This window comes from Rhyacophila brunnea, unplaced genomic scaffold, assembly GCF_057557595.1.
Source record: "Rhyacophila brunnea isolate RB1 unplaced genomic scaffold, BYU_Rbru_1.0 scaffold_24, whole genome shotgun sequence".
NCBI classification, from domain to species: domain Eukaryota; kingdom Metazoa; phylum Arthropoda; class Insecta; order Trichoptera; family Rhyacophilidae; genus Rhyacophila; species Rhyacophila brunnea.
The window spans coordinates 11,549,681-11,577,098 of NW_028232904.1; the positions used below are offsets into that span (position 1 = coordinate 11,549,681).

A 27,418-nucleotide genomic window follows, 5' to 3' on the forward strand; every position below is an offset into this window, starting at 1 on the left:
TACATTGCATATCAGCACCCCGAAACGGTCCATGAGCTTTCTGCCTAACATTGCAGTGAATAAAAACAGTGCATTGAATTTTTATTCACGGTGTTCAACGTAAACGGTGCGTAAAGATTCAGTTACTAATATAACGTATCACCGACTACAATAGTATAATACATTGCCTGTATATTTATCACTTTCCCTCACACATGATGAGAGAGAAAATTGGAAAGATAGCTTCTGTTTGTCTGTATTTCGATTATTTGAACACTGTACGACTTGCGGCTCAGGTACAAAAGCAGTAGAGTCGAAGAGTGTCGTGAGAAATGCAATCCGGTTGGCTGCCATATTTGTTTATCCTGTTGACGTCACCTGAAACAGTAAAGATTTAATTTTATAAGAATGCCATTTGATCGCTGATTAGGTACAAGCAGTTTTTAAAATACTGGTTTTTTGCCTATTGTTTTTAATGGCCAGAATTATATATTTTGTGTTGTGTCCGGAAACTTGTATGTATGCAGTTCGCCGTATCAAACTTCACCGTGAAATGTTGTATCAGAAATATGTGGCCGTATATTAAAGACCGTCCAACCTCTTTGGGTCGTATAGTACTGACATAAAATTCATGTCTAAATAAAACACGGCTTTTGTCGGTTTACACTTTACAGGAAGCCAGCAGCAAACAAATTTTGAAAATAGTTGATATACTGGATTATTCGTTAGGTTAGGTTAGGTTTTCATTCTTGAATTCATGAATTTTGCCAAAATCAGCTATGAAAATTGAATTAATGTTCATATTGAATCAAATAAAATTGGAGACCGTATAATATACAGTCATCTATTTCCGATAAGAAAGCTTACGGCGAAATGTGCCACGGTGAAATGTTTTATGTACAATTTACATGTAACCATTTTGTGGAGTGTGTTTGTATTTATTGTGTTGTTTGGTATTTCTTGAGGTTTTTGGAGGTCAATTTCGTGATTATGTTTCCTGCTCAGAGTCTATTGCTCATTTTCTAGTATTGGGCAGTCATTATCGCAAGCCCCACGTATCGAGACGCGTTATGCGTCAAATACATTATGATCACGTCATGTGCTGTCAGAGTAAGCTGCCGCTACGGGAATAAAGTGTATAATGTCGTTTTTCTTGGTAATTTAGAATGCTATCAGACTGATGCTCTCATTCTATAGCACATTTTGCACCTTTAAACTTAAACGAACATTGTCATTGGCATCTGCCGAAATCGCCAGAACAACAATGAGGTCACGCGTATTGCGCTACATCATAAGCCGCACTAGTCAGTGAACATTTTTTTTCTATTTTCTGCAGGCCTGCACATTTTCGACTCAAGTCAAAATCGTGTGTTCTTTGTTATTAGTGGTTTTCTCTGTGGATTTTCTATCCTTTAAATCATTATCTATGACTGGTGTTTACGTCTATTATCTATGGTCTGCTAGTTGGGTTACTTGATTTTTTCATTTGGCAACATTGAATGGTGTCTGGAACAAACTTTGTCCATAAAAATGTCATCAGACTGATGCTCCCATTCCGTAGCACATTTTGAGTCTTGAAATGAACATTGTAAGTTGTCATCGCCAGAACAACAATGAGGTCACCTCATGGGTACGGCGCCACATCGGCAAACGCATGACTCAATGAGCGTTTTGCATTGCCTACACATTTTAGACTCTATTATCTATTGTCTGCTCGTTGGGTTCAGTTCAAAATATTATCTATTGATGCCAGTGGCGAAGTGTGGAGGTAGACTGTTAAAATCTGACATAAATAGAGCACACTACACATTGTCAGTCAAACGTATTTATTTTCATTGAATTAAGACTACATTTTACAGATGGTGTTGATTAGTTTTTAGAAATCAACTAAGCCCTGCCTTACCAAACCATAATAGATGTTAAAATTAATTGAAAATACCATAAATAATGAATAATAATTCAAAATACTAATAAATTAGAGATGGCACTTTCCATAATTGAATTTATAGATAGTGATCATTCAAAATATTCTGCGGAATGACGAAAGACTAAATTTATCGCCGTATCAGCATGCAAAAGCATGTGACGTGATCATAATGAAATTGCAGCATTACCGTCACCTGGACAGCAGTCATCATCTCTTAGTTTGAATCTGTTTAGATAGACAGTGCTCTGTGGCCTGTTAGTATATGTGTGATGTTTTTATGTTCCTGGATTATGTTTGAAATAAATTTCCATGTTACTGATCCTGCAGCGGATGTCGTGTATCTGTTGTTTCATTGCTCTATTGTGTCTTTGTTTAGTTTTTTTTTGCGGAACTTAGGCAGAAGTAGGTATCTGTAAGGTCTTTTGTCTGTTGTGATTTGTTTAGTGTATTTGTCAGCTTCCTCGTTTCCAGCTATCTGTATGACTTCGTATCAAGAAGAATCTAAAATTTGTTCCTCAGAGCCGTGTTGATAGTGTTAGGATGCCTCGTACACAGGACAGGATAGTAAATATTATTATCTATTATTTTTGACAAAGAAGTATCAAGATCATGGCCCCTACAAAGGGCGGCTGACAGGGCTCTAGCCTGGGTGCCCGGCGTGGTGGTTCGACCACTTAATTGAGATAAATACAAACTGCAAATTCGCTCTAATAGTAAAAAAGGCGTTATTTCAAGAATAGAATTTTATTTTATAATTATTTTTAGTGTGTTTCCTGACTAATAAAAATGACTATTTATTCAATATGGCGAAGGGTCGCATGTTACTTGGCTATCACAATAGGGGGTCGCAATCAGTGCTTCATAATATGATACCAAGTGCCAATAAATCAAGTGGATTTATTTAAAAATACTAAAAATCTTGAAAAAATACACAGAATACCCTTTATTTTACATGTAAACCCGGAGTTTCGCAGAAACCCATTTGGGGAACACTATCGTATAACTTTTCACTGCCCTTAACAATAGCGATAGGTTGAGGGGCCCGCCACACATTGTGGCCTTGGAGCCCGCTTCAGGATGTGTGAGCCATGATCCAGATATGTATTGGCATAATTCCCTGGTTATAAAGCCAAACCTTTCAAACTGACTTGAACTAAAAAGTCACTCGATCTATCAATGAAAATAAGAAAAAAAATGTTGAGCGCTCACCCATGACGACTGGCTGCGATCCCGGCGTGTATTCCACAGCGCCCTCGAACATACCATCGCTGGGGTGCACCTGGAAAGCTACCCTCACCAACAAACTAATGGCCTGTGAAGAGTAGCTCTTCATGGATACACTTGCCGACGTGACGTGGCTCATTCTGAGATACGCACATGATCGTGACTCGCCGCTCCTTAGGTACGTAGACGCTGAAAGAATAAAATTAATTTAGCAATTTTCTCTTAAATTACATTTTCTTCTTCCGATCCTAATAGGATCATATGGGCCTCCACAGAGTGGAGGTTTGTATTAACAGATTTTGTTTTTACGAGAAATGGATGTCAGCCACTTGCTCAACCTATTAGGGCCATACTCTGACTCATACACAAATTGAAAAACAATATGTGTAGGTACTTGCCAGACCCAGGATTCGAACCTAGGACCCACGACACTATAGTCAGACGCTTAAGCCGCGCGGCCATCGTGGGAATCGTAAATTACATAACGCAGATGAATTGTAAGATTACTCACAGCCATCCAAGAGTTTATTGATGTGCTCCATCACGATTTCGGCAGATGCCAAGGCTTTCTCTGAATTCTTTGGTATTTGGGCTTCCCTGTCGCACATGCAGTACTCTGGTAAGATTCCGATTTGAGAACACCTGAAAAATAACAATATAAGTCAGCGGCCAAATGGAAAACTTGAACCGAAAAGCCGAAAATATAAAAGTATGTTTTTGTCTGTATACCTACGGTGGATGAACAATGACAGTTGGACAATGGGATGTATCATCTCTAAAAATTTATAACAAAACAAAAGAGAGATTGACAGGAACAAACTTACGTCCGATTGTCATCAAACAGTCTGAAGATGGACTTCCCGACAGATCCTGGCCGGGGGTTCCTACGCAACTCTCCGAGATCATCTTCAGCGAGGTCCACCAGTGTCTCGTGGATGTCGTACCAGCTCAAGAGACGCTCTGTATGAGTCTGCAATGCTTTCTATAATAATAACAATACAATAAATATGACTTACCACTAATGTTCCCTCTAAAATGTTCGCGTGTGCGCTCGCACACTTACCAGAACATGTCCGCACACATGTTTTCGTCCCCTGCACAGTCCTCACATAAAAATATTGTAAAAGAAAGTTTCCTTTACCAGATTTTACTAATAACTACAGGTGTGTTCAGTGTACGTAACAAACAATTCAAGTGAAGAATATGTTAGCTTGCACAGTTAAATATTATATAGTACAATAATTATACTTACTAGCGAGACAGACTGGCGAGAGCCAGCTGGCTCAGCTAGTACTTATTAATTATAGAAAACTTATCGCCTAAAAATGTCAAAAAGGAGTGGATGATATATTATAAATGCGATCATTAAGAAGAAATCTTGCAATAAATTAAAATTGGAATGGCTCTCTGAAATCGTCGAAACAGAAATGCTATCTGCAATGCATTCGCAAAAAGTGAGAATAATTAGTGATATATTATTTTGTTCATTCGGAAACAGATGATTGTGCCAAATGCATCATATGCTCCGCAGCAAATATGCAAGGAGAATTCACGTCTGGAAAGAAGTGGATTGAAAGGAGGTTGTATCTTTTAAAAAGTCATTTAAGTCAAAAAGTACACCGGGATTTTGAAAAGAGGTGGACTTTTGAAAATAATAATGGAGACACCCGAAGAACGAAAGAATAGGGATTGAGATCGCTGAGCGTAAAAAATCTGGTTACGATCTAGTCAAAGTGTTAATTGGTAATGTACTATTGGCTATAAAAACAAATACTTAGGTATATGCTTTCTGTACAAGATATTCATAATCCGTATCCGGAAATTTGTACGTAAACAGTTCAACGTAGAACACTTATTCGTGTGCCGCAGTACGTGAAACATGAGTTCGTGCAACATTTAATCAAATGACGAGTTCTTCGTTGAACATTTCACCGTGGAATGCGTATTCTACAACATGTGGCGCTGGTTTGCAGTTCCAATTAGATTCAATACGAATTTTATGAGATGTCTTTATTGGTTTTAAATAATTTAATGTTGAAACTACGTACATATAATTACAATATGAAACTATTTCTAATTTAGTTACCTACTTATTTTCTTCCGTCTTTCCCATATACTCCGATGGTTTAAGTGTTATAATTTTACATGATTATTATACGTTACCAAAATAGCATTATTTTCTTCAAAATTGTAAGTAAATAATATTATATTTCTTTACCTTCGTAAAAGAAGTGGTTATGTCGATATGTCATTTTTTCCAGTACAAACGATTCTTTAATGCGTTTCAAAGTCATTAATTGATAATATAAATAATAATATGCACGATAGATTTTTATGTTGTTTTTAATACAAGTAAATAATTTGGAAAAGACCAAAAAATAAAGCAATTTTTGAACATTTTTAGGAACTTTTCAACACTTAACTTAGTATTGGCAAATTTTGATATTGGCACTTATTTTACCAAGATCCAGATTTATAATTCCTTGTGTAATATAGATATTATCGTGTAAGTATTAATAATTGATGATTTTTATAAGTACTTAATATTATGAAGTGCACTTAATGGTAACTATAAAAACAGCTATTTATTGGTTGGAATTAGGAAAACATTTTATTAGGTAGTTAATTAAAATAAAACACAAAAATAAGTAGTTAGTGTTTATTCCACAATTCACACATGGATATTATAGGTTAACCTATAATCCTGAGATATTGGTATCATTTCAGTACCGTTTATTATATATTGTACTTATAAGTAATAAGTAAAACTAATAATACACCCATGGTGGCTGAGTTGGTAAAGTGGTCGTCTATCAAGAAGTGGGATCGATCAATCCAGCGTAAAGACCCAATGTGTCGTGCAGTGGCGAAACCAGGGGGGGGGGCAAGGGGCCCTGGCACCCCCCAAAAATGAAAATTATCAGTATGATTTTAAACATTTAAATTGAAAGCCAATAAACTATACCTTTGGGCCTAGACAAATAAAGACACAAAAAATGATTTGTAGTAATTCTCCAGCACCCTTTTTAGAAAAATTTCGTAGATTTTAATTTTTAACACAAAAATTTCGAAACACTAATATCAGGTTTTTTTAGAAACACAATCCCTAATGGAAATGTCAAAAATTCTCGATGTCCACCCGAATTCCGGAGTAGTGTCGGTCATGGCTGGGGAGGGCTGACAGAGCTCTAGCCTGGGGGCCCGGGCTGTGGGGGGCCCGGCGTGTCGGGTTGACCAGATAAGTGAGATAAACACACATCATAAATTAGCTTTAATAGTAAAAAAAAGTATACTTCATGGTCATGAACATTTTCAATTACTTATATAATTGTGCAATATAGTTTTTGATTATAATGTGTCGATACTCGACAGCTCCATTATTAAAGTAGATGTATTAAAAATCGCCAATAATTCACTGTATAAGTACCCTTAATTTGAACTAAAACACAATTTGAAGAACGTTAATGTAGTGTTTCACACTGCCTTTAATCTAATATCGTAGCCTGAGGGCCCGTTTCAGGATGTGGGGACCATGGTGTAGGTACACCGAGCGCAATAGACAAAAGACCGATAAACGAGAAATTAGGCTGTGAAGAAGAAATAGATCCTATGGGACTAATTTACATTTTCCTCCTTGCCCCCCCCAATATTAAATCCTGGGTGCGCCACTGGTGTCGTGTCAAGTGATTATTTCTAGTGTGTCAATCAATATATAGAATGTTACATTCTCAAATCTAGGGTCTTATTGGTTGAAAAAAAATGGTTTATTATAATTTTTATAATACCTATGTATTTATTTAATAATACATTCAGTTTACTGTGGGAAACATGTCCTAAATATGATTAAAAAACCAATAACGAAATGTAGTAAGTGTTTTGAAATGATGCATTACCAGATTACCTAATTACAAATCCGTTTTATTTTGGTGGAATCTAGTAAGTGACACTGACTAAAGTCTAAACTAAACAATACATTCATTCAAGACAAATGTGTCCAGATGGTAGATTTTTTTTGTATTATGGTCAATTTATTGGGTTGGCCCTTTCTCGAGAGTTCCCTTGTTCATTATTGTGTGCACAAAAAAGACCGTTTTAGAAATTAATATTATTAAAAAAAAAACATTATTACGTACGATATGGTTGTAATTATAATATACTTATCTACCTATTTTCTGCTGTGTCCCTTGTATTATAATGGTTTTATTACGTACTTTTAAGTAAGTATTATATTTTTACATGAATATTTAAAATTTCATTATATATTGTAAATAAATAATATTATATTATGTTACTATGTTTATTGGTATTATGTATTGATAATGGGAGCTATTTATAAGTAATAACCATATACATAGTATATTTGTCTATGGTAATACCTACGTAATGCACATTAATGGTATTAACTATCAAGTTTAGTATTGATGAGAAAATATTAAGTATATCATTAATTTAAATACCTATAACACAACAATACTATTTAGGTAAGTACCTAATGTTTATTTCGCAATTTAGACAGGTATATAAAATATACATGTACAGATAAGTTAACTGAAATTACAAATATACCTAATGCTAATTTAAATCTATTTCCGTTTTATCTATGAACGTACATTTTATATTATTTTTATAATAACTTAACTTGTGTACTCCATCATAATGCAGGAAATTAAGAAGGCATCAGAAGTGTAGATAGATAAAGATTGTCATGGCTACGGAACCAACGTGTGTTTCAAAACATACATTCTTGAAATTGACTACAATGTTCTTATAGCTATTTACCACGTGATAAAGAATATGTTATTTACATTACGTAAGTATCATAATATGTTTTAATTTGTTAACTGTCAATTCATTGTGGAACTGCATTTTTGTTATATTATTTCTGTCGCTTTGGAATTTGTTTGATAAATATTGTTTTAAAAAAATGTACTCAGTTGAAAATGTCCCTCTGAGGCGGACGAAACAGGTCCTAATTAAAAGTGGAATAACTACTACAAAAAATGCGTTTTATTAAATTAAAACAACAATATCATAATATGCATTAAAGTTTCTAACATAAATGAAACGCGCATTCAATATTGGCAATATTCGAAGACACTAAACGGGCTTAGTATTTCTTGCGTTGCTGGCTTCAAATTCTGGGTCGATGGTGACTGGCTTTAGCATTTCTATCTTAATAATCAGTTCTGTGGTATGACCTATAGATATTTAAAATGCACTATTATGCAACTGTAACAAAAAAGTAACCTATAACGTAAGCGTATTAAACATTACATATTATTTATAAATCATGTATGTGTGAATACTTAGTAAACAGAATACAGTATGTACCTGGCTAAATAATTAACATTTTTGCTCCAAAGCGCAATACATTGAGCTGCATTGAATAGAAATTATATTAATAAATAAACGGCACTGTTCGGTTATACGGAATACAGCGGAAAACGCATTTTGAAAATAGCCGATAAACTGGATTATTTGTTAGGTTAACCTAACCAAACCTAACCTAAACTAACCCAAACTAACAAATAATCCAGTTTATCGCCTATTTTCAAAATGCGTTTTCCGCTGTATTCCGTATAACCGAACAGTACCAAATAAACTTTTTACGAAGAATGTTGTCACTTGTTAGCCATTCGCCAAACCCATTGGGTCTTTACGCTGTATTAACACACAATGATTTCAAATGTTTTAATTAGATTATTATAATCTGAGTGGACTAATTGAATTAAAACTTATTGTAAGTAGGTATTATTGAAAATACAAAGATGGCAATACCTAATTTATTTAAAAAATAAATGTTTTTACCTAGGTATATATATTTAATTCATTTAGGATATTATTGATCTATATAATATATAAAGTAAATACTTAAGTATCTTAATATATATATGTATTATACAAAAAATATAAAAATAATAATACTTAATTAATATTATATAAACTAGATAATAAGTAGATAATACAATCATAGATATAATCATAGGTTATACATTAGATATAGTCAATTCACTGTCATTTACTTTTTTTGTTTGTAAGAAATAAAAAGGTTTTTATATTTATACATATATGTATAAAGTACGCGTACCTATCAACATATCCTAAATATAATTAAAAAATCTTGAAATAAATCAATTACAAATCCGTTGTATTTTGCAGTTTATTGTGTAGGTAGGTCCTTTAACTTTCACGTGCTTCTAGTGCACAAAAAACATTTGGCCACTGTAACATACCTAATATCCGGAGTTCTGATCAAATCTAAAAATTAATAAGTTTTAATAAAAAGTCAACATTATTACGTACCTACCTTACTATAACAAAAATAACCTATAATGAAACGGAGTGTATTATACGAGTGTAGAATAGGTAATTAATATTTTTTCTGCAATCCGGAACATAAATTGGCTCCATAGAATGGAGATTATATTAACAGACTTTTTACGAATAACGGTTGTTACTTGTTAGCCAATCTTGGTCTCTCGTTGGATTAACACACATTTAAAAAACAACATTTATTTTTTATTAAGTCACAGGATTGAACCCACTTTCTATATGGAACCGCTCTGCCAAGTCGGATACCATGGCTGTATTATCAGGATATGCAAAAGTTAAAGTACCTACGTAGTAGTACCTATGTTTAAAGTTGCAAAGATCAATCATATCCAAAATGAATTCAATAAATGCAGTCATCTATATAAGTAGGTATATTTATTTTTAAATTAAAGTATGCAGCTATTAACACGTTCGTATTTTCAATAATATCCATTTACAAAAAGTTTCAAATCAACATTGTCCATAATATTATTTTAAATAATAATAAGAACACACATTTTCTATAATACTATAATAAATTTTCAACATATTTGGTAGTTAATTAAAATAAAACGCAATAAGCCACAATAGACACATTTAAAAAACAACGTGTATTTTTGTATATCCGCGGGATCGAACTAACCCACTCTTCATAAACGACAGCTCCCCCAACTCGGGCACATCTATTTAAAAGTAAAGTAGGTACTACGTACTTATCTATAAAAATCAATAATATCCTAAATGAATTAAACAACAGCATTTACATATACCTATGTACCTATATACATTTATTTTTTAAATTAAAAAAGGTAGGTATTGCCATCTTTTTATTTTCAATAACGCATACTTACAAAAGGTTTCAAATCAACTAGTCCATTGTCCACACCAAAACAACAAAATATTGCTATTTCTGTAAGTTGCAATATTAATGTCTAAATAAAACACTTAAAAATACGTAATAAAACCATCGTAATACAAGAAACACACATTAGAAAATAGGTAGGTAAGTAGATTATAAATACAATCACATCGTATAGGTATATTATTTATGTAGTTTCAACATTAAATTATTTAAAACCAATAAAGACATCTCATAAAATTCGTATTGAATCTAATTGGAAGAGCAAACTAGCGCCACATGTTGTAGAATACGTATTCCACGGTGAAATGTATTCCACGGTGAAATGTTCAACGAAGAACTCGTCATTTGATTAAATGTTGCACGAACTCATGTTTCACGTACTGCGGCACACGAATAAGTGTTCCACGAAGAACTGCATACGTACAAATTTCATGTAACCATTCATAATCATGTATCTAAATACACAGATATTCCCAAAAGCTGGTCTCGGTTTCATACATTAATTGTTGATAAAAGTACGGATATATATGTGCAAAAAATGCTAATTGTATACGTTAATTACGAAAACCTTAAAAAAATAAGTTTTAATGAAAAATTGTATGTGTTGTTTGTGTGGGGGGGGGGGGGAAATTACCGTACCGGGTGACGAGTGACTCTACTCAGATGTGTTGATGATCCGCACACACAATATAAAAATTAGAGGGAACGTTGCTTACCACTGTGAAAAAAGATGAGACAGTTCTGGGAAAATACAAAGAAAGAGTGAGAATATAATTAACCAATAAGGGTGCATATTGCAAATATGCATTGGTATCTTTAGCCTATTCTGCGAATGTGTCCACTTTGACATTGAGATTTTTTATAAAATAATAATTTAGTATAGTACTTTTCAAACTTAAGCTAAAAAACTTAAAACTAAACAAAACTCCTGATTTAGATGACTGTACAATAAAAAGTTTGAGAAGCACTGCTTCAGTACATCAGTGTATTTATGTCACTGACTTCTTCGGTGTGTACAAAATAAACATAATCTGCGGGTCCCGTCCCGCACCTATCATGAGGCCCTACGTTTGATGTGAAGCATCAGCAGTTTTTTTTACGTCTGGGAATATCTCAGGACCAGTTACCCAAGACTGAGGTCACCACGCACTCAAGTGTGCTTTGACTAATTTTAAATTGACTTATATAATAAAAAATGCTCATGGTAGAGATGCACAAAGAATAAAAAATAAAAATTATAAATAATTATATAAAATAGTGGTACTGTTCGGTTATCAGGAATACAGCGGAAAACACATTTTGAAAATAGCCGATAAACTGGATTATTTGTTAGTTTGGGTTAGTTTGGGTTGGGTTAGGTTAGGTTGGGTTAGGTTAGGTTTGGTTAGGTTAACCTAACAAATAATCCAGTTTATCGGCTATTTTCAATATGTATTTTCCGTTGTAATCCTGATAACCGAACAGTACCAAAATAGTAATACAAAACAAAGCTAATTCAAAACTGACCTATGTAAAGAGATCTTCATTTTGTCTACAGTAAGATGCAACAATTTTTTTTTAAAGGAATACGGGTCGGCCCTTATGGGCCCAACAGCATGTTCGACCAACTTGAGCATCTCTTCCCCTTCCGTACACATTGAAGATGCGGTTTGTATCCTGTATTTCTACACCACTGGTCATATTGGTCGGATAACAAGTCCAAGCGCTAAGCTTGGCAGCAAGTCCACTGTATCCAGTCGAAAATTTACGAAATAAACTAGAAGCAGTAACCTGCAAATGTGGATGAGATTTCTTGAGATTGTCAGGCAACCATATGCCCAGGAAAGGCATCCTCTCCTCAATACGGCCGATGAAGGTGCTGCGGATGGCGTCAAAACGGTGGCCATGGTCTCCCATCACAAGCACCACCGTGTTGTTGAATAGGCCACCTTCAAACATCTTAGTAAAGAACTCCAACAGGTCACCGTCCATATTCTAAAATCATGGAATAATGGACGACATCAGGAAGAAACATCAGGGCGTAATAAATGCAGGAGTAAAGGATACTTGGGATAGCAATTGACTCAGTGAGGGATATCTGAAAGGAAGAAGAAGATTGCAAGAGTAAGCAATGAAAAACTAAGATAAGATGTACGCTCCAAGCCATTACTATTTGCAGGTTATTTTAACAAACTTTTTGAGAGGAATGGCTGTTAGGCACTCCGTTAGCCAGAGTTTCCTCAAGTTAGCAAGGTTCTCTTTGACCCTTACTGAATGAATGTTTTCAGAATTATGTACATTCAATAATTAGAATGGTACATTCTTAAATCTTGTGAATTATTCGTTGAATAAAAGAAATAGTTAATTATACCTCAATTTTTGTAATGTCATAGTGATTATTTAGTACGCATTGACAAACCTTAACATCAGTCAAATACTCGTGGCTCATCTCCACAAAGAAGCTGAGAGCGAAATATCTCATGTCAGACATCTCCGTGAGGAATTCCTCGGTGTAATTGAGCGCCAGCTTGTAGGAGAGAGTGTTTCCGAGGCAGTACCGCCACTTGGAGCGGTCCCAGAACTTGAGTTTGTTCATGGCGATGTTGCTGAGCGTGTCCTTGAGGCTGACGTACGTAGACCGGTAATAATAGTCTACTGGATCCTCGAGGAAGCCCACATCCAACAGGCTAAACGTAGCATCTAAGTATTCTTCGGCGTACCTGAAAGAAATGGTCGACTTAAAAGATTTTTTACATTACATTTATAAAATATATATATATTATTATATTTAAAAATACAACAGGCCTATAGGCCCAATGAGAGTAGAGTATTTAGTAATAGAAGTGAAACAATCACAACAACCTAGGCTTTGAGAAAATCACATTAATACATTGTGTCTTCACTGGGAATCGAACCCGGATGTCTCGGATGAAAGGATAACGCCCTACGCATTGCACCACGAGAACCGCTAATCACATAATCTGGTGGTGTCTCCATAATGTGGAAAGGGAAAAGCTTCCAACATGAAAAGCATTGCATACCGTCACCTCAATACTACAACTAGATAACTCTGATTTGATGATTGGTTGGGAAAATGAAATTTAAACTTTACTTGATTAACATAAATCTATGGTATTATCATTATTTAAAATAAAAATGGGAAATTATGCTTGTCTAACAGGGAACAATTAAATAATTTTTAATTGTATGAAAAAATATCGTAGATATATTTTTTTATTTATTTAATGCATTTATAATTTTAAAGTTAACTAATATTTTCAAACACAAAATTAATACAGTTCCCATTAACTGCTGACTTACCTAGTTTTATCATTTTGTATAGAAAAAATGTGAAATCATATTCAATAGCTATCTCAAAAACAGTGAAAATCAAGTTATCTAGTCAAGATATCTAAGAAAATCAGAACGGTAACTGAGCGATATTAATATTTGTGGAGTTTACCAACATAGCCACCCTTTATGCGCTAGCAAAATAATTTATAAAGATATAAAACTCCTATTTATAGTCCAAATTCATTCTTACATAGTGACGTATTTGGATTCTTTGAATGTCTTCCAAACGATGGGCATATCATCATATCTTTTCATGGTAGAATTCTTCTTGATGCTCCATACTGGAATCCCTGGCATGTCGTCCCTTTCGTACGCCATAAAACCGGCTAGCAGAGCCATCATGTTAGGAAAAGTATTATCGGCCACCTGTAACAAATTCGAAGATATTTTTTAGAAACAGCATTGTTTCATAACATGGCTGATGAATTGGAGAACATATTTCCAAGTCATGTGAAACCCAAGGCCTGAACAAAAACGAACCATAAGTACGAGTGAGAAAATATTCGACACGCTTACATTCTCAGCAATATGCGTTAGAGTAAGATAAAATTTCTGCGGCTGAATTAAATATTTTTTGTACACGTCGCCGGTAAATATTGGTTTGAATGACTACATTCATTCAAAAACTGCGAACACATATTGCTGGAAATTATTGATTTTATGTTAAATATAAAGTTAGTGGTAATTAGTTAATTTAGTAGAAAATATGGTTAACTATGTTATGTTTAAATTTGGTAGCCGTACTGAGAAGCAACTTGATGGTATAAGGTTTCATAATTAAGTTAAAAATAATAAAATTGAGGTTCTACTGTGTGTTATACGCAAGAAACATGTCTCCATATAGCTGAACAATACACACTCTCTTTATATTATTATTCTGAGGTGAAACCACACCTGTCTTGATCCTGACTGCCCTCGGAACAGGAATACACCGAACATCTGCCTCTCATTTTAAGTGTCAGAGTGAGAATGAATATATTCCACGTTATTTGGGGGTACATAAGTATATATATATTTGGGGGTATATAAGTAAAAATAATACAAGTACATACATAATTTGAAAACACCTCAGAAAAATACAATCTTGAAAAAAATATGGTGTTAGACGGAACTCAAAGTGATTTCGGGACAGGATTGAATAAGATTTTTTCCAATATGTATATTTCTGAGGTGTTTTCAAATTATGCACGTTCAACAAAGAATGTTACATTCTTAAATTTTGTAAATTACTCGTTGAAGGCTGCCCCCAGTCAGCTCCTTCACTTGGTCACTCCAGCGCGCCGCTCTTCTTCTGTTTCGCCTTCTGTAGACCACTCAAAACCAGTCTAGGCTTTCCGGTCTGTGCTGAGCAATATATCCAAAAAACTTCAGAATGCATCTCAAACATATTGTCGAAAGCCATTCCTTTATCTGCATCTCCGGATGATTAACTGGTTTGTCATGTGCTCTGCCCAAGAAATACGAAGCATTCGGCGCCAACACTACATTTCGAAGGCATCAATTGCCTTCCGCTCCCTTGCCCTCTGTATATAAACTATGGAGAATACTGATGTATGCACGAGCATTATTTACGTGGCAATTGAAATTCCTCGAACCTTCCATAAAGTGGTAAGACGTATCAACACACCTATGTGCGTGCCTTCTTAATTGTGTTTCACATCCGCATTTTCCACTAATGGTCGATCCTAAATATACAAACCCACCAATGTCCACTATTTCTATATCTCGTCAATTGAAATTCCCCGATCATTCAATATTAGTTTATTAAGAAGAGTATAAAAAAGTATATCACTTTATATAATCAGTTTTTGTAACCATTATGTGTGAAATTGCACATGGAATATGGACGTATTTTTTGTTAGACTTTGACCATATGTTGACTCATCGGTTTTTGTTATTAGACACCTTATATATTATGTGCTTTCTTCTTCCAATTACAAATGCCTATTTATGAAAATGTGACAAGGGGTCATAATTCATTTACGGCCAGTATAAAATGGGCGACATAAATAATGTTGGGAACACCTCCCCGAGACAGTAAACATAGATAAAATAGGAAACAAAATATAAAAAAATTAGATTTTTTACTGCAGGGTTTCTTAACCTTTTAACCCAAGAAAGAGTGTTAATAATTGAGACTAATATTTGCAAACACGGCTTATTCACAAAAACATAATTTGCAGCAAATGCAATAAACTGTTTTACAGACTAATAAAATACTGATTTTTCAGTTACTACAACAGAACTACTACTAGTTAAAATCGTCATAGTTCAATAAGATGCCCGTAGCTTAATTGGAAAAGCATACTGTGGCGAATTCAGCAGATACAGATTCAAGTCCCGTCGGGTGTTGTATTTTTTTCTACAAAATAATTTTTTGTAGTGTGTATATTATACATAAGATGTTTTTTCAAATTATGTATATTCAGTATTTAACGGCCCCACGATGGCCGTGCGGCTTAAGCGTCGGTATATAGCATCGTGGGTCCCAGGTTCAAATCTTGGGCAAATACACATATTGTTTTTCAATTTGTATATAAGTCAGAGTATGGACGTAATAGGTTGAGCAAGTGGCTGACATCCATTTCTCGCAACAACAAAATCTGTTGACACAAACCACCACTCTATGGAGGCCCATATGATCTTATTAGGATCGCAGATGGTCGGAGATAATATTCAGTATATAGAATGTTTCATTCTTAAATCTTGTGTCTTATTCGTTGAATAAAAGAAATAGTTTATTAAACATGCAAATGAGCTGTGTTTGCAAATAGTACCCTCAATTCAGACTCTCAAATTATTAGCTAAATAATTACAAGATAAAAAGAACTATTTAAACACAACGTTTTTAAATTTTCTGTTGAATCATATAAACTTGACTTGGCTAGCTTAAACGATCAAAAAAATTAGTACTTGATAGAAATAATACTGAAATGTCATATTGATTTCCATAGTAACACACGTATATATTAATATTAATAAGTTAGTTGCTAGGACCCAATTATGCGTCAATTACATTAAGCTACTTTACGAGCTGTTTGTTGGCGAATTTAAAAGCGGGCAATTCAGCTACTGCGATTGTGATGATGACACACAAAACTTTCCATTCGCTGAGAAACCAACAAGCTAGCGACTATTTTGACAGAACGTAATTCGTTTTTTACCAGGAGGGCTCTACAGCGCAGACGCAGTAGGCCCACATGCCAGCGTGTAGCGTGTAAAGTTGACCGGCTTTCAACTTTTCTCGGTAGATTGTTTACAATCTGCTTGTTAGCTTGTTCGATGATGACACTGGGCGACTTTACAGACAGATTGTAAATTCGCCAACAAGCAGCTCGTAAAGTAGCTCAATGTCATTGACGCATTAGCAACCAATAATAGTTTTACTTTTTACGGATCTCTTCCGAAATAACTTTTCATAGAATTAACTGAAAATGAAATCAATTCTACTTAAAGATGGCTAAAAGTATTAAAAAAATGCATTGGCATCGTGTTCTGATATATTCTAAAAGTTTCAAATGTCTAGCTAGTCGGGAAGTTAATTAAAAATCGATTGCAAGATTTGTACCGGACAAATAAGAATACGAGCTAAGAAAAACGTTGTAATAACAAAATATTAAGTAACACACAGGTTAAAAACCCCTGTTTTGTTACTTTTTAAATGTTAAAAAATACCGGGAATTATTACAAAAACATTATCATGTCGAAAAATCATTATACATGTCTTTCTTACCCTATAATATTTTGTGTGTTATCTTGTCATGTGAAAACATTATTGTTAGTCAGTTTTTTTTGTCAAGAAATAATCAATACTCTGACAGGCACGTCCAACATGTCACTATACGAATTGGGTCGCGGTAATGTAAAAATCGTATACATTCAGTTGTAATATAACAGGATTTCATTGAAATTTTGAATGCAAAGCATGGCTTACATGAAAGTAATTTTCAAATTAACGAAGGTTTTGTCGTAACACTTGATTCGTATATGTGCACTTACGTCCTGCCATATAAGTGAGAGAAAGAGGAGATGTGAATCGTCACACTTGAAACTGAGGAGTAGTTTCCCTTAACTGTCGCACATTAGACTCTGCACAGCACGAAAATAATTTGACAATGAATATCCAAAAGAAGCTGTTGTTAGGTCCATGACTGACTGTACAATCATCTTCCGAGTGTATCTATCCTGAGCTATCTCTCTCTAGTCGGTCACACTCAGCCTCTATGCAAACCCTGCAGGAGAGCTCTAAATCTACCGTATCTTACAATGTAACCAGCCCATCTGAATCTTTGCGCCCTCAAGACATTCGACTGTATTGGGCTTAAATTGTCTGCAGAGCTCAACATCCGTACGGATGTGCAACCTTCGGTTTCCTTTAATTGGTCCAAGTATTCTTCAAAGAATTCTGTTTTTGAATACTTGAAGAGGATTTTTTTGTTTCTCCGTTAGGCTCATACTCCAAAAGAAGACCAAGCTTATAATTTTCACGACGAATAGGAAATTGAGTATTTTTTTATGATATTAAAAGACATGTGTTGTTAATTCGTAAAGCCTAAGTGTTCTCAACCAATTATAAAACATTTCAGTGGCGAAGGGTGGAGGAAGGCTGTAAAGATCCGACATAAATAGTGCACACGAAACTTTGCCAGTGATACGTATTTATTACAACGTTTTTCTTAGGTCGTATTCTTATTTGACCGGTACAAATCTTGCAATCGATTTTTAACTAACTTCCCGACTAGCTAGACATTTGAAACTTTTAGAATATATCAGAACACGACGCCAATGCATTTTTTTAATATTTTTAGCCATCTTTAAGTAGAATTAAATTTATTTTCAGTTAATTCTGTTTTGTATGAAAAGTTATTTCGATACCATTATTGGTTGCTAGGGGGTCCTAGCAACTAAATTATTAAATAATATATACGTGCGTTACTATCGAAATCAATATGAAATGACATTTCATTATTCAGTATTTCTATCAAGTACAAATTTTTTTGATCGTTTAAGCTAGTCAAGTCAAGTTTATATGATCCAACAGAAAATTTTAAAACGTTGTATATAAAAAGTTCTTTTTATCAGATAATAGCCTACTTGAAAGTTGGACATTCCTGCTCTATGACATTTTATTTTCATGTATCATTTCTGAACATGCTAGTACTGTAATTATTTAGACAGCCTGTTCAAATATTTGACACATTAACAACAGGCAAAAGGAAGTGGTAACTCATAAATAAGTGTACACTGTGTCATTAATAAGAAAAAATGATGTTTCGGATGGTTTTTTTTTTGTTGATTTGTTTATCTAGATCAGGAGTACCCAATATTTTATATGGGCAGCACCCCCTAGAGAAGGGTTCAGTGACGTCCTGTGGGGGTAGGCAGATTGAGCGTCGCTTGGGGACGGCAGTTACACGAAGGGCGGCAAATCGAGGAGAATCATTTGGAATATATAGAAATATTATATATTATAGAAATAGCTAAAATTATTTTGTTTACATATTGAACAATAATACGAGGGTGGGTCAATAAGTCCTTAGAAAAGCCGACAGGTGGCGCGACTAGTACTGCAAGCGGTTTGTTTTCATGCAGCGGCACTACCGATTCAGTATGCTGCGAAGTTTCAATCAGATTGGTCGGGTTGTTGTGTGTTTCTCGTACATTTTTAAAAAAAATTTGCTTGTGGAAAATGGAAAAATGGAAAATGGAGAAAATTGAGTTTAGAGTTGTTATTAAACATTTTAATATAAAAGGGTTAACAGCAAAGGAAATAAAAAATGAGTTGGATTTAGTTCACGACATATCTGCTCCTTCACTTGCAACTATTTATAACTGGTTAAATGAATTTAAACGTGGTCGTACATCAACAAAGGATAAACCACGCTCAGGACGTCCTGTAGAGGTGACTACACCAGAAATGATCAATAAAATCCACGATATGGTGTTAAGTGACCGAAGATTAAAGTTGAGTGAGATAATTGAGGTTACAGGGATCTCAAAAGGTAGCGTCATTTCTATTTTACATGACAAATTGGGCATGAAAAATATTTCTGCAAGATGGGTGCCGCGTTTGCTCACAGTCGACAATAAACGCAGTAGGGTGGTGGCCTCTAAAGCTCTGTTGTCGCTCATGCAACGCAATCCGGATGAATTTTTTCGTCGCTTTGTGACTGTAGATGAAACATGGATACACCACTATACTCCCGAGACGAAAGAACAGTCAAAGCAGTGGATTGCGAAGGCAAACCATGTCCAAAGAAGGCGAAAACCGTAAAATCAGCTGGTAAGGTTATGGCTACTGTATTTTGGGATGCGCGTGAAATTATTTTCGTTGACTATTTGGAAAAAGAAAAACAATAACAGGGGATTATTATGCATCTTTATTGGACCAGCTAAAAAACAAAATTGAAGAAAAACGGCCTCATTTAAACAGGAAAAAAATCCTCTTTCATCAGGACAATGCCCGTGTTCACACATGTTTACGATCAATGGCTAAAATTGAAGAATTGAAGTTCGAATTGGTCGACCACCCACCGTATTCGCCAGATTTAGCCCCCAGTGACTTTTTCCTTTTCCCAAACTTAAAAAAATGGCTAAGTGGACAACGTTTTTTTTCAAATGAAGAAGTCATCGATCGGACAAATGCTTATTTTGAGGACCTTCCGAAAACTTATTTTTCTGACGGTTTAAAAAAAATTGAGAAACGTCTAACCAAGTCTATTGAGCTCCAAGGAAATTATGTTGAGAAATAAAAAAAAATACAAAAATAAAACCTGTTTTAATGCTTTTTTCTAAGGAATTATTGACCCACCCTCGTAGCATAGTAAAAATGGTCAGAAAATAATAAATTTGTGTATTGCCAAATGTGTCAGAAATATCAACCAAATAGAACCTCAGATTCTGGTGATGTCTAACTTAATAACCTATATTATATTTAATCGGTTTTGATATTTAAATTTAATTTTGTATATTTTAGTGGTATATATTTTATTAGTAATGTATCCATACAACACATTTCTTAGATATTGGAGTCATGAAAAGATGATAAAAAATACTATATAAAAAAATCGTGCCGACATTTTGGCGCTGCTTAGAGGCGGCATCTTGTCTAGGGACGTCACTGGAAGGGTTACATGTAAATTGTACGTAAAACATTTCGCCGTGGCACAGTTCACTATACGGTCTCCAATTTTATTAGATTCATCATGAACATTAATTCAATTTTCATAGCTGATTTTGGCAAAATTCATGTATTCAAGAACGAAAACCTAACCTAACAAATAATCCAGTAGATCAACTATTTTCTAAATTTGTTTGCTGCTGGCTTCCTGTAAAGTGTAAACCAACAAGAACCGTGTTTTATTTAGACATGAATTTTATGTCAGTACTATACGACCCAAAGAGGTTGGACGGTCTTTAATATACGGCCACATATTTCTGATACAACATTTCACGGTGAAGTATGACACGGCGGACTGCATTTTCACTGCATAACCAGAGGTTTTTTCTTTGCTTGAATTTCATACAATTAGGCTCCATCTCTATTTAGAAGGTTATTTTCAACATCTATGGTGAAAGTTCAATTCGTGTAGGAGTCAGAGTATGGACCTAATAGGTTAAGCAAGTGGCTGACATCCATTTTTGGTAAAAACAAAATCTGTTAATACAAACCTCCACTCTGCGGAGTCCCATATGATCTTATTAGGATCGGACATGGTCGGAAGAATATTGTGAAAATGCTTTTTAAGTCGGAAAGAAAAGCCTAACAGAAAAACATTGCAGATTTTACATATCTTTTTATATTATAGGGTAGATATAATTATTTTGTTTAATACATACCTTATTAAGCCCTTTGAAGACGTTCATCTTATGTTTTCCGACCAAATACTTGTAGGTGAGTGGAAGACTTCTTATAAAGTTTCCCCTGGACATACTATCAATGGTAAATATCAGGACGCTCGGTCGGTGGACCGGGATGGCCATATTTGCGTTCATATCGTTCCGGGATAGTGGCACGATCTGGCTGTGGACCATCTGGTAAACGGGTTTGTCATTTATGTGACATTTCACCCTGAAGACCGGCTCTCCGATGATGATGGGAAAGGAGCTGATCCTGGTCTCCATGCCGTAGAGGACTTTGTAATCATCTTGCTGGTCGGCTAACACCGATTGATAGACGCACTTCAGGTCTGCGAAAGAAAAAAGATATTATTTCATTAAATATTGTAAGATTATTAGTGAATTATGTAGATATCCAAAGTGAATGCTACCGTCTCCTTGAGGAGCAATAGAAGACTGAAGGAAGGACTGAATCCGTAGATATTTCAACATTTAAAAAAAATTATGCAATTTTTTTTTAAAAGACCATAACGTTGGTTAAGTCGTTTAGTGCAAGGATATTGTTTATCCAGTTTTGTATGTTTAGAGAGATTAAAATTTTAAGATTTGAGATGCATGTGAAATGGAAATATCTGAATATAGGTTGAAGTTATGTTACCGCATCAACTGTCTACAATTGCACGTCAAATAGTTTTAAATTTTTCACAGGAAGCAGTGATGTCATCTTTTTATAATGCTGATTTTAATACAATGATGTAAACATTATAATATTACATATTTATTATTATACATTTTTCACGGAATCATAAAATTCAACTCTATAATTCGCCGGTATTCGTATGTCAAATTCAGTCGTCTGCCGCGTGCCTATATCAGCTGTCCGCTGCCGTATTTAACGTAGCTGAGGCATGGCCTTCATGACTCAAAATGATGAAAACTGGGAACCGGGAGACTTAGTTCCATTAGAACAATTACATTAATATGGACGAAGCATCTGGAAAAAAATGACACTCACTTTTTTGTCGGGTCTGCCGAATGGCATAATCTGTTCTAACGCCATTACAATAAAGATGATATTGCTATAAATTCCCGGTGCTTTTTGTCGGGTCTGCCGAATGGTTCGGTTCGAACGGGTTCGCTCATATGAACATTGACACTAGAAACACTGTTCTAACGCCATTACAATAAAGGTGATATTGCTATAAATTCCCGATGCGTGATATCGCATACTGGAAATTGCGTGACGTCTACCTCTACATGTGCGAATGTCGCTATGCGCGGATTTACTTGCTAGCTACTGTACTGAGTGCGTTGTCCATTAATAATGTCATTGCATTAGAAGAATTGATTCAGAGGGCGACTAAAAACAAACGCAAAATGTTTTAGAAGAATGGATTGCAGAAAGTTCTGAGGAGTATGCGCCACTTCCAACTGAATACGAGCTCATGAATATATAAAAAGGCTTGTATTCTGAGGATGAAGACAATAATTGTCAACGGACTGCAGCTTATACAGTTAAATCAGAAGATGCACTAGCTGGGATTGACGTTACCATTAAATGGGCAGAGGAAAATAATACAACCGATAACACACACATCTGTTGCAATTACGAGATGACATAATCTTCCAACAATATTCAGGAAAAAAACAAATAACACTGAACAACTTTACTGGTTGTGTTAAGCGTTGCCAATTTAGCATTTTTCTTGCTAGATGTAGCATTTTTCGATAGACATCTAGCTTGCAAAAAATGCATCTGGCTAGTGGCATTTTTACTAGCATTTCTTGATGCCTCCAACAGCTTTAAATGTGTTGAAAATACGCTAGATATTTAGTTTATTTATTTTCATGCGCATAAACCTTCTGACTATCAGACACCTGATTAAGGCTATACCTCAGCTGGGACACGGTCTAAAAAGATCGTGACTAGGCGTTGCGCGGATTGTGTAAATGACGCGTGCCGAACGAAATATAATTTGTCATAAAAATTCAACATGCGTCCACTTAATGTTCTGTTTATTGTTCTATTAGTAACAATAATAATATATTCATTGACATGTTTTCTTTTTTAAGTAAAATGAGTAATGTTTTTTAGTCATCTTTACATGATTTAAGAATTAATACCCCCCCCCCCCCGTCGCCATCACGAAACAAATTGACGTGTTCACAGCTCGACTTTCGCGAGTCGCAAGAAAATTTCGTCGCACCTATTGTTGAAAATTATTTGCCGTTTCACTGAAGTATGCTCTTAATACATTGGACGCTAAAGACGCGCTCAGTGCGTAACGATTAGGTGGCCAGTCGACACTTGAAACAATAGGAGCATTCATGGTCTTATAGTGAAACGGCATCATATAATTTAATTTGTGCTTAGTATGTGACATGTGAAACGAACACTGTTAACACACTATAGGCATTTGTTGTCAATTTTGAAATATTATATTTCTGTTAAAATGTGTGGTTTTACATGTTGATACCAAATATTACAATGCCTAAATTCCCCATCAAAAATTTTGTAATCGACAGAGTTGGGATGATATTAATATTATATTTTGTAACTGTAAATGAGTCGAGGCTAGACCAGGATGCACAGCGAAACAAACAAAAAGAAAGTTACCGTTATCTGTTTCTGGGCGGACGAAGGATCGAGAGTAGGTACGGTCAGTCGGTAACCTACCCCCGAGCCTTGAACGTCGCGTCTAAATACAATTTACCACCTTTTCGCGCCAAAGCGTGCGTTTACAAATATTGCTAATAATTAATAAATTGTTACTCATCTTAAAAGTGAAGTATACTTACGTAATACTTAATGTCCCTGAATCCGTGTTTTTAATAAGTGTAAAAGTATAAATCAACACCCTACATAAACCTATCAATGTATAGACATTTTTTCGATTTTTGCACTTATTTCGATATGCGAAAGGAAAGGTATTGACATCGTTCTTGGTAGAATAAGTAAATTTACTTTTTATTTTCACAAAATCTAGCATTTTTTTCTAGCCAAATAGCTTGTTTTCATACCTCGTCTGGCAAAATTTGGCAACACTGGTTTTGTTAAGTGATTTCAGTCAATAATACCTATCATAGATATTTTAGAAATCAACACCACATAACATGTACTTATACAGGAATAATCTACCATGTAATAAAATGTTATCTAGAAAATGTTTCATGGAATATGCAAATATGTATTATATCAATGGGTCCTACCCACAGTTTCGGTGAATTGAGATAACACACGTTGCATTATTCAATGTGATCTAAAAATATCAACGGATGACTATTACCGCTTCAATATCACATGGTTGAACAAACTTCATTGTATCATCCAAACGATTAAAGTGAATTTTTTTCAAAATGTGGTACACGACAATCCCAGGGAGAGTGAATAACCTCGGAAACATATTTACTAGAAAATTACTTGAAAAAAAAATGAAATTATATTTTATATAATCTCACAATACAATTATTTCTGTCAGGATAATGGCTATTGAAATATTACCCAAAAGTTGTCATTTTACAGAGCAGTGTTTCTAATGTCAATGTTCATTTGAGCGAACCCGTTCGAACCGAACCATTCGGCAGACCCAACAAAAAGCATCAGGAATTTATAGCAATATCACCTGTATTGTAATGGCGATAGAACAGATTGTGCCATTCGGCAGACCCGACAATACAGTGAGTGTCATTTTCTTTTCCAGATGATTCGTCCATATTAATTTAATTGGATTCAAGCGCATATCTTGCACTTTCAGGGTAAATAATCTAGCCTTTATGCTATCGATCTTTCAATGATTCATGTCAATTATTTACAAATGACCTATTTATCTGTGGTACTTCAAATTCCGCCAATCAGAAGGCGATCGGCCATGTTATCAATTATGGAAAATGATATTTCTAACTTCTTTACATTCTTGTACGTATGAATAATGAATCTACTTACTAACTAACTTGACCATGTTGCAATACTCGTATCTCAAACAATCTTACTTAATATAAGTTTTTAAAATTTGAATTATTAATTTATTGTTTCATTATTTTTTCCTTCTCCCTTTTAAAGATTATTAAATAAATCAAATGTCCAAAATGTGTTTTCTTTTCAAAGATAATAAAATATAACTATATTTATTATAAACATTGAAACCTCGTAACTCAATAAAAATCTTACATTGGAATAACAAAAACTCGAAACTCATTTTCTAAGTTAAATACTGCCAAATCTATAAGCCACAAGCCAAATCCCAACTGTACAAAATGCCCCGCTTGATTAATTAATCATCTTCTAAAACAACTTTGATCATGTTCCCTCAGCTGAGGCATGGTCTAAAAAGATCGTGACTAGGCGATGCGCGGATTGTGCAAATGACGCGAGCCGAACGAAATATAATTTGTCATAAAAAATCAACATGCGTCCTTTTTATGTTATGTTTATTATTATATTCGTAATAATAATAGTATATTCATTGACATGTTTTCTTTTTAAAGTAAATGAGTAATGTTTTTTAGTCATCTTTACACGACTTAAGAATATATACCTTCGACGCCATCACAAAACAAATTGATATGCTCGCAAGTCGACTATCGCTCTCCGAATGGCAACGCGGCCGAAATTACGTCTCACATAGTGTTGAAAATTATTTGCCGTTTCACTTATGCACGCTCTTAAAGATAATTTTGAGTTAAACTGCTTTTTCATCCTCTTGAACATTTTAACATTTTTCGATACGAGGTTTTCGTATCTTAAAGACGATAAACTACCCTCGATAGCCGCCGATAGCAGCCTTGTGTATAGAATAGATGCGCAAGGGAAGAAATTGTATACTGTGATAACACCGGGGCAGATTAGCCCAGAAAACCCGATAGGTCGAAGAACCCAAAGGTAAATTTAATTATCATTAGAAGTCATATACCTATTATGTTATAGATAAAATCAAATTATACGCAATAATTCTTGGCACCTAGTAGTGTTGTGTTTATTACATTTTTATCGCCCTCCGAGCTGTTCGATATTCGGCTAGGTACGAATAGGTTACATTCAATTTGGGCTGAACAACTAAATAAATTCTTCACTGGAGATTCACCAAGTGTTCATTGCATCCATAAATTAATATACCTAAGTAGATATTATATAAAATAAACTTACGTTTATATTTTTTATTCTCCACTTCGGTTTGATTAAGATATAGGCTTCCGTCCCAATCCAAATAGGTCAAATACGGCTGCAGGTATCCACAATAAATGGGGCTGGCCGGCTTCTCGATGTACACCTTGATTTCTGGATCGTATAAATCGTATTTGGGAAGCTTGCACTCCGTTGCATTGATTCCGTCCAAATATCTGAAGTTCTCTTTGAAAAACGACAGCTGAATGTTTTTCGTCTCCTTGGTCTGAAGGTGGATGAAGCAGAATATCACGAAGACTATTGTGATGAAGATGCCGATTTTTAATTTCGCCGAGCGAGTCCTTTGGAAGAGCCATGACATTTTTTTGTACATCGTATTTCAGCTGACGACTTCGCAACTGTGAAAAAACGCGCCACCTTTTTTGTAATTCGAATTTAGAACAGGATTCGAATAAAATTTATTATATTAATATTATTATTGCCATTTAAATAAAATATCGTTATTACTGAAGTTTTAATAATAAAAATTTTCAGACAATGACCGGATATCAATAATAATAACTGTCAAAATTGAAAAATTCGGCAGTGAAATTTTTCACTGACGTTTCTGGATTCACATACCTTATAGTTTTTTAACGTAAGCATAAATACATCGTTCTATTTTTACGTTGTCTGTAACCAATTCACGCTTCAGGGTCGAACACAAGATTTGTCGGTAATTGTAATGGATAACTTTATTTGTGTAGTATAATTTAGAATATGTACGAACGAACGTCACGCGAAAAAGTACAAAAAACCCAATTCGGAATAAATTGAACAC

At 34.6% G+C, this 27,418-nt stretch overlaps 1 protein-coding gene across 1 annotated transcript; it reads right to left on the reverse strand.

Moving 5' to 3' along the window:
• Positions 1–86: 86 nt before the first annotated feature.
• On the reverse strand, positions 87–27,418 carry LOC147069035 (uncharacterized). Its single transcript, XM_085951111.1, has 10 exons — positions 27,220–27,418; positions 26,620–26,996; positions 21,477–21,826; positions 13,828–14,003; positions 12,703–13,003; positions 12,075–12,278; positions 3,955–4,112; positions 3,642–3,772; positions 3,116–3,319; positions 87–357 (listed from the first exon to the last, which is right to left on the reverse strand). The coding sequence occupies exons 2-10, from the start codon at positions 26,969–26,971 to the stop codon at positions 272–274; spliced, it is 1,962 nt and encodes a 653-aa protein (XP_085807237.1). The 5' UTR covers positions 26,972–26,996; positions 27,220–27,418; the 3' UTR covers positions 87–271.